Source organism: Hippocampus zosterae, chromosome 2, assembly GCF_025434085.1.
Source record: "Hippocampus zosterae strain Florida chromosome 2, ASM2543408v3, whole genome shotgun sequence".
In the NCBI taxonomy this organism is placed as follows: Eukaryota; Metazoa; Chordata; class Actinopteri; order Syngnathiformes; family Syngnathidae; genus Hippocampus; species Hippocampus zosterae.
The window spans coordinates 27678818-27686741 of NC_067452.1; the positions used below are offsets into that span (position 1 = coordinate 27678818).

The 7924-nt window shown below is 42.5% G+C and overlaps 1 protein-coding gene across 2 annotated transcripts; it reads left to right on the forward strand.

The window, feature by feature from the left end:
• Positions 1–21: 21 nt before the first annotated feature.
• mthfr (methylenetetrahydrofolate reductase (NAD(P)H)) lies at positions 22–7621 on the forward strand. 2 transcript variants are annotated; one of them, XM_052059663.1, is made up of 12 exons: positions 22–193; positions 1747–2008; positions 3119–3357; positions 3451–3561; positions 3625–3818; positions 4191–4441; positions 5319–5453; positions 5595–5775; positions 6079–6261; positions 6343–6444; positions 6521–6640; positions 6727–7621. In XM_052059663.1, exons 2-12 carry the CDS (start codon positions 1761–1763, stop codon positions 6943–6945), a joined length of 1983 nt encoding a protein of 660 aa, XP_051915623.1. In that variant the 5' UTR covers positions 22–193; positions 1747–1760; the 3' UTR covers positions 6946–7621. The 2 variants fall into 2 exon arrangements, with proteins under 2 accessions (XP_051915623.1, XP_051915622.1); XM_052059662.1 differs by lacking the exon at positions 22–193 and adding an exon at positions 1051–1651.
• The last annotated feature ends 303 nt before the right edge of the window (positions 7622–7924 follow it).

Here is a 7924-nt window from a genome sequence, read left to right on the forward strand (position 1 = left end):
TAAGAACTGTCCGACTTTACAATGAGAATTTGAGTGTGGCAGGTATTCCTCGCCTACAGCGTCACCTGATGGAAGCATCTGTCATCGATTGGAATGCCTCCGAGTTTCCACGCTGTCGCCTCTTTTGCCCTCCCACTAATATCGTGGAAATTCTGGAACACCGGCAACACAAAGCGGGGTGACTGAAAAAAGTGTGAGAACCAACTACTTTGACCTAACCTTTGCCTTTGTAATGTGCCGAATTTACCCTGTAGCTGGTATAGCCTGTATTTTTGGCGTTAATACGAACAAAGCCACAGCCAGTGAGTTGCTAGCTGTGCTGCACCAGGAGCTGCTAACGCATTCAAGTACAGTATAATTGCCTGTCCTTTTATGACTAACTTAATTGTGCACGCTTTCATGTGCCCAGCCATGTGACTAAAATGAATATCCGTGGGGGAGTTCATGTTTACCACCACGCTCCGTTACAAAGAAGCTAATGGTCATGGGATGGACGCAGTTTGGCGTTGGAACGCTTGCTTGGGTTTCGATTCGAAATGAGCTGTCCCTGTTTGTCAAACTGCAAAGCAATATGCGGGTTTTAGTTCCTTTGCTCTAGCTTGAGGTTCGTAAAACGCTAGTTGGGAATGTGTTGAATATTGGAGAGGTATCCGCATAACGACGAAGTTCCGTTCCTCCCCGAGTTTGTACGAAAATCGCAACAGCGCGTGGAAACTCCGTACAGTAGAAAAAAAATGATTCTGGGGTGTACATGTAAAACAATCAGAGATGGGAAAAGTACTTGCACGCTTTACTAGTAGAAAAAACATATCCTTGTGTAAAACCAACAGCAGCATTAAAAAGAGAGACAAAAGTAGAAATACTGGTTCAACCCCTTAACCTAATTAAAGGTAAATATCGTCCATGGCAAGTCATGATTGAAACTTGAAAAGACACACCAAAAATGAGAATTTACATATACACAAAATATTTTCCCTCTTTTACAAACTTGCATAGTGCTCCTTTGAGGGGTGGGGCGATTGATAACAATTGAAAAAAAAATTCACAAGTGTTTTTTCAGATTTCATTGAATTTTTTTTTTTACTTAAGAAGTTGTTGGTTTTCAAGTTATTCTCGGGACCGACATCAACATAATTTTCTAAATAAAGCAGTGAATGGGTAATATCATTCTTTTCTGAATTGGTTTCTCATTGGCATTTATGATCGACCCCTGGTTCTTGTTCCTCCATGCCGCTGATTTCCCCTGTTTTTTTCCCCCACATGAAAAGATCCTAAGATTTCAATAATTCAAAATCCCAACCACAGTTGACCTTTTTTGCCATATTACTGGTAACATATTTTCTGCTGCGGTTTAAGATAATATAAGAAAACCTTTATTTGTCCCACAATGGAGAAATTCCCACTTTATAGCAGCAAAGTAACCAGCCTATTTTGAGGAAGAATGTAGAAGAAGGTACTGAGATATTCTAATATATTCTCAAGTGTTTGGAGTAAAAGTGAAAAGTAGTCAGGTAAATTAAATACTCAAGGAGAGTGCAGCTATAGTACCTACCTACCTATAGTACCTACTTGAGTACAGTTACAAATATGTGGACTTCTTTGTTAATCCGAATAATACTTCCCACTCCTGAAAACAGTCAAATGACAAACTGTAAGTACAGCAAATCCATTGTGCACCATTCACACCTTTGACCCGTACTGTATCTTTACTATAGTAACTCTGCTGTGCTGTTTGTGTTTCTTTAGAGCAATTTCCCGTTATGGTGAACCAGGTTCAGCAAGGCGATGGCAGCTGCCAGTCATGTAAGAGTGACTCCAGTGGGATGGGCACCAGCGGCGGGGAGAGCTCCAAGGAGAGCTCCCGATGTTCCACGCCAGTGCTGGACTCAGATCGTTCAGACAGGCTGCGAGACAAGATGAGGAGGAGGATCGAGTCCGGGGACCACTGGTTCTCTCTGGAATTCTTTCCCCCTCGAACGGCCCCAGGTGCGGTGAATCTCATCTCGAGGTATGCGTGTCAGTTCCTTGTTCTGTATTCATACTGTCTGATATTAGCAAAGCACTTTTCATATGCAGGAGAGAGTGTTGAGCTCCAACAGTCACCATTATATAACCGTGAAATTCGCTGCGCAGGTGATTTCAAGTACACACCGTTTTAATATGTAAGTTTTTTTACTTTGTAAAATTAAACTGTGCTTTCAAAGATTGCTGTAGTTTTTTCAGGGGTGGGGGGTTGTTTTACTGCATAAAGTTTTGTACTTCGGCTCTTGTCATTAGTATGAGATAACCATTTTTTAACCCTTCAAATTCCAATTTGTCTGCACAACGTGCAGCCCATGGACCATTTTTAGCTCATCCACTATCTCTGACTGGGCCTCGCAGTCTTTATAAAGTCAAAATAAAACTTAAAATATTTAGATCTTTTATTTGTGGGCTGTACAAGTGAGCAAAAACAACTAACCTGTGTCTTCAGTGTCGCAGACTGAGCCACAGGGTTCTCATTTCTGTCATTGTGGCCATAAAGTTTTATGTATCTCACTGTGCTATTTTAGTAACCTGACTTCGGACTACGGCTGGAAACTAGCATTTATGCTAGGTCTGGCACATTTACCCTGCCTAAGGATACAATTTGATGTAAAGAATATGTTGTAGAGATATTTTTAGAAATCTGAAGTTTAAAAAAGATCTGACAAAAAAATTCACACCCTCGATTAGTTTGATTCCATTTGCATTACCCGTAAAGTGGTTCTTAAAAAGTAAGTGAGGGGATTCAAATTGCCAACATCGAGCCCAGAGGGTTACAACAAAGAAAAGCCACTAAGTTTTGACATGGATGATGACCTCACCAAGTTCTGTGCTTTAAAGGTGTTTTTAAAATTCGTTCTTAGTTTATTCCTTGACCTCTGGGATTTGAGATCTTGCAATGTAAAAGTCTGCTGTCATTGAGGGGGTGGGAAAAAAAAGTCCTACTAATGTGTCAGAATCCAAATGCTCTTTGGAACAAATCATAAAACATATCTTTTTTTTTTAAATAGCTTATAGCACAGGTGTGTGATGAGCTCCTCATTTGAATCAAAACTCAGGAGTATTGGATCTAAGAATGTCATTCCGTCTTCAGATTTGACCGTATGGGCTCCGGCGGGCCACTCTTCATTGACATAACATGGCATCCCGCTGGAGATCCGGGTTCCGACAAGGAAACGTCGTCCATGATGATTGCCAGCACAGCAGTCAACTATTGTGGCCTGGAGAGCATCCTCCACCTCACCTGCTGCAACCAAAACAAAGACAAGATCACTGCCTATCTGGCCAAAGCGAAGCACCTGGGCCTGAAAAACATCATGGCTCTCAGAGGAGGTAGCAAAGTCATTTATTTTGTGATGTGGCTCTCTCGGCATGTACATTTTTATCTCTTAGAATTTGATGGTTCACATTCCTGTATATCTACAGACCCAGTGGGTGCAGACTGGGAGGAAGAGGAAGGTTGCTTCAACTATGCCATTGACCTGGTGAAACACATCCGATCAGAGTTCGATGACTACTTTGACATATGTGTCGCAGGTATGACCTCATCTTATAAAAGAGATTCTCGCTGGTCATTGATGACAAATGTGTGTGCCGCAGGTTATCCCACTGGCCACCCTGAGGCAGAAAGCTATGAGGAAGATCTGCGACATCTGAAGGAGAAGGTGGATGCCGGAGCCAACTTTGTAATCACGCAGTTGTTCTTCAGGGCGGAAACGTACCTTAAATTTCTTGATGACTGTCGGGCAGTTGGGATCACGTGTCCCATCCTTCCTGGCATCTTCCCTATTCAGGTAACAGCTCACATACTGATGGTGGTCATTTAATATCTAACATTTTGGTTATGAATTGCAATAGAATGCAACAGGCCTTCTTTGGGGGGAGGTGCAACCGTCTCGCTGAACTGTTAGTTTATGCAAAATAGAAGCACGGAAAAGAGGCGTTGAAATCTGCTTTAACAGGCGGTGTAAAGGGGCTATAATTGAAGTAAGTTGGCACGAAAATGATCCTGTTCAGTTTGCGTCATGCTGCGGTGAGTGAGAAAAGTAAGAAAAAAGTATTTCATGGCATTACAATAAAAAGTTTGTTCCTGCTTTAACCTGCAAGTCGTTTCATGTTGATCATATGGTCACATGACTCTGGAGTTGAATTGTATTTGTCTTCAGGGCTACCAGTCTCTGCGTCAGCTTGTCAAGCTTTCAAAGTTGGAGGTGCCGGAGGAGATCATGGAAGTCATTGAGCCCATCAAAGACAATGATGCGGCTATTCGGAACTATGGAATCCAACTAGCGGTGGAGATGTGCAGAGTGTTGCTGCAAAGTGGCAAAGTACCCGGTTTGCACTTCTACACTCTCAATCGAGAAGTCGCCACCCTGGAAGTCCTCCGGCAGCTCAGCCTGTGGGTGGAGGACCCGAGGTGAGACATCCCTGTAGCTGCCAAATATTTTGAACCAAAAGAGAAATGTGGCACACTTTGTTTTGCTATTTTTCTTAAGCTGAACTCAAAACTATTCTGAGCACACCAAAGGCCTAAAGCTGTGATGGTGTGCTCTTCTTCTTTGCTGAGATAGTCCATCCATCACACAAGTGTGACGTGTCAAAGTACTGATTAGAGAGTGTGATTGTTGCACTTGCGCTGTAAGCTGCCCACAACCGAAGCCCACAATTCAAAACCAATTAAATTTAATTTAATTCAATACCAGTACGTGTGTTCAATCTTTGAGGACTTATCCATACCAAGTACCGATACTTCAAGTACTTTTGATGTATCAAATTTCGATTTCCACAATGACAAAAACATTGTGAACAAAAGCTTTCTTTCTAACGCAAGCAGGTGAGGATTTGCTGACGTGTCAAACTGCCTCACTACGGCGCCAACTACTGCCGAGGTGGACTTACTCCAGATCAAATGTTTTTTTCTCTTAAGTATCGGTGACCTGTATCAGCTTCCTCCATGAGTACACAATACCTAAAAGTAAGACCTTCATCGGCCTGATACCTAGTATTGGTTCTTGCACCATTTCTACGAATCAGCATGTTCATATGCTACACCTGTGCAGTGGCCAGATTATTTAATCAAGCGCTCACTAACACAGACAGACACAGCTTTGTGAAAACACATCTTTGAGAAAACTGGGCTTTGAGCTGTGCATTCAGCTCCTGAAAAGTTGGAGCAAAACCAGAAGTGTAATTTTGTTCCTTGCGTGTCAAAAAGATCCTCGATGCAAACTACAGATTCTTCCCTTTGCATAGCCCGCACTGTTGTCCAAAGACGAGCTTGTTTTCTCTGTCAGACGGCCTCTTCCTTGGGCAGTGAGTGCACATCCCAAGCGAAAGGTCGAGGACGTGCGACCCATCTTCTGGGCATCCAGGCCCAAGAGCTACATCTACAGAACCCAGGAGTGGGATGAGTTCCCAAATGGCAGATGGTAAGATTTTTGTCAGTTTTTTTTTTTAATCCAAGTTGGAGGATGAAAGGAATGTGATATATTATTGATTGCTTTCTGTATCAGAAAAAAACCCTAGCTTGAAAAACAGAAGAAGGATCATGCTGTTGTTTTTCCTACTAGGGGTAACTCCTCATCTCCAGCTTTTGGTGAGTTGAATGATTACTACTTGTTCTACTTGAAGAGCAAGTCATCCAAAGAAGACTTGCTAAAGATGTGGGGAGAGGAGCTGAAGAATGAGGCGAGTGTCTATGAGGTTTTTACCTCCTACATCACAGCTCAGCCAAATCGAAGCGGACACAAGGTAGATGGATCCCTTTACAGCACCTCTTTGTATCTGTCTTATACTTTAGTGTTTAGCTCACGCAGAAGCCCACGTAAAGGGAGGAGGCGCAGAAAGATCACATTCAAGTATTGTAATGCCCTCAAATTTTGCCCGTTAAATGAGTGGGACAAACATTCCAACACACTTATGTAACACATATTTCAGGAATCTTGATAGTGTAAACGTGCTTCAAGAATGTCGTGGGCCACACTTTGGCCACCCCTGCTCTAGAGGCCCAACGCCAGCCACACAAATCAAGTGCTAAGCATTCCTCTTTGTCAGGTGATATGCTTGCCTTGGAATGATGAGCCTCTGGCCCAGGAAACCAACCTACTGAAGGACGAACTGGAGAAAGTGAATAGACGAGGCGTGCTAACTATCAACTCTCAGCCCAACATCAACGGCAAACCCTCCACCGATCCAATAGTGGGCTGGGGCCCTCCCGGAGGCTACGTCTTTCAGAAAGTACAACCACTTGATCGATGAAACGGGTGTCGCTTTTGTACGGCGTGTGAGCGCGTTGCCTCAGACATTTCTATCCAACAGGCCTATCTGGAGTTCTTCACCTCCAGCGAAAATGTGTCTGCTCTCCTCGAAGTACTGAAAAAGTATGAACCCCGTGTCAACTACCACATTGTGAACGTGCGCGTAAGTTTCAAAAGGAAGCCACGCATTTCCTGATTTCTCTGTCAACGCGTAACCATACAGTCTATTTTGCACCAAGGGACGTAACCTGACCAACGCCCCGGACATGCAACCTAATGCCGTCACGTGGGGGATATTCCCAGGCAGGGAGATTGTTCAGCCCACCATTGTGGACCCGGTCAGCTTTATGTTCTGGAAGGTAAGAAAACATGGGTCAAGATGTTTGCGAACTGCACTGATACATCCCCGTTGGCCAGAACAAACATATCCGGGTATTGCCCTCAGGATGAGGCTTTTGCCTTGTGGATCGAGCAATGGGCCAAACTGTACGAAGACGAGTCGCCTTCTCGGATGATCATCAAATACATTCATGACAATTACTTTTTGGTGAATCTGGTGGACAATGACTTCCCACTGGACAACTGCCTGTGGCAGGTGATCGATGACATGTTTGAACAGCTGGATGCTTCTTCACAGTCACCACTCCATGAAGTGTCATCATAGCTTGATGATGATTTTTATGGTATTTAGTTTTAAATGAAAGGATAAAAAAGCACCCCTAAGCTATTTTGGAATGCAGCTATTAAGAAAAAAAAAAGTTTACCTGACAATATATATATTTTTAAATTTCTTTTGTACTTTTAGGATTTTGGCCAGAAATGCAGGAAATGAAAATCTTTTCGGCATTTTCAATTACCGTTACTCCATGTTACTCTGACTGTTTGTTTTTAGTTGTTTTCTTTGACAGTTACTATTTACTGAGCACAGATTTTTAACTGCACCTTTGAAATCATTGTCAATTGCGTTTGTCCGATTTTGTTGTTGTTGTTGTTTTTTTTAATGTTAAGACTCAAGTGAGTCAACATGTGTTACATATGAATTTGGAAACATTTTTCAAAGTTTTAGTTTAGCCTTTTCTCCAAATAATAAATAGTTGTGTGGGTGCGTGCGTGTGTGTGTTAACCCATTTAATCCCAAATTTTCCCAGACATTTAAAAGTCAAAATCAGGTGTATCCGGGTAGCCCTTCTAAATAATCAGTAATAAAAAAATTTCAAGCTCTGTAAATGAAATCATGGTTGTCCTTCACAAATGGGACCGGTGGGATTAAATGGGTTAATCTGTATCTATGCACTTTGCAACGGCAGAATAAACACAGGAGAGTCGGTGGATTAACTTTATTAACTGTGGTGCCTACGAGATCAATTCAATTGTACCGATTTTGGCTTCCGCTGTCGATGTAACTGCAGTTTGATTGTAACCCAACTAAATTGATGACCACCTCGGTGGCCTGACACAGGCATGGAGAGGCTCCGGGTTACCCGGTTCTATCCTTCTGCTCTAAAGCGTTAATGTGAAGCTGCAATACAAGTATATACAGTAGGTATGTGTGTGAGAATGTGTATTTATGAATATACTGTATATACACACACATGCAGTGTCTATGCTAAACAAATTCTGAATGAGTTAATACAGTATAATCG

What these genes read in the sequence shown, in the direction of transcription:
- mthfr (XM_052059663.1), top strand. Translation starts at nt 1,761, where the DNA reads ATGGTGAACCAGGTTCAGCAAGGCGATGGCAGCTGCCAGTCATGTAAG. An exon ending in GAGTTCCCAAATGGCAGATG is followed by an intron (nt 5,454 to 5,594) that starts GTAAGATTTTTG and finishes TTTTCCTACTAG; the next exon opens with GGGTAACTCCTCATCTCCAG. An exon ending in GAGGCTACGTCTTTCAGAAA is followed by an intron (nt 6,262 to 6,342) that starts GTACAACCACTT and finishes TCTATCCAACAG; the next exon opens with GCCTATCTGGAGTTCTTCAC.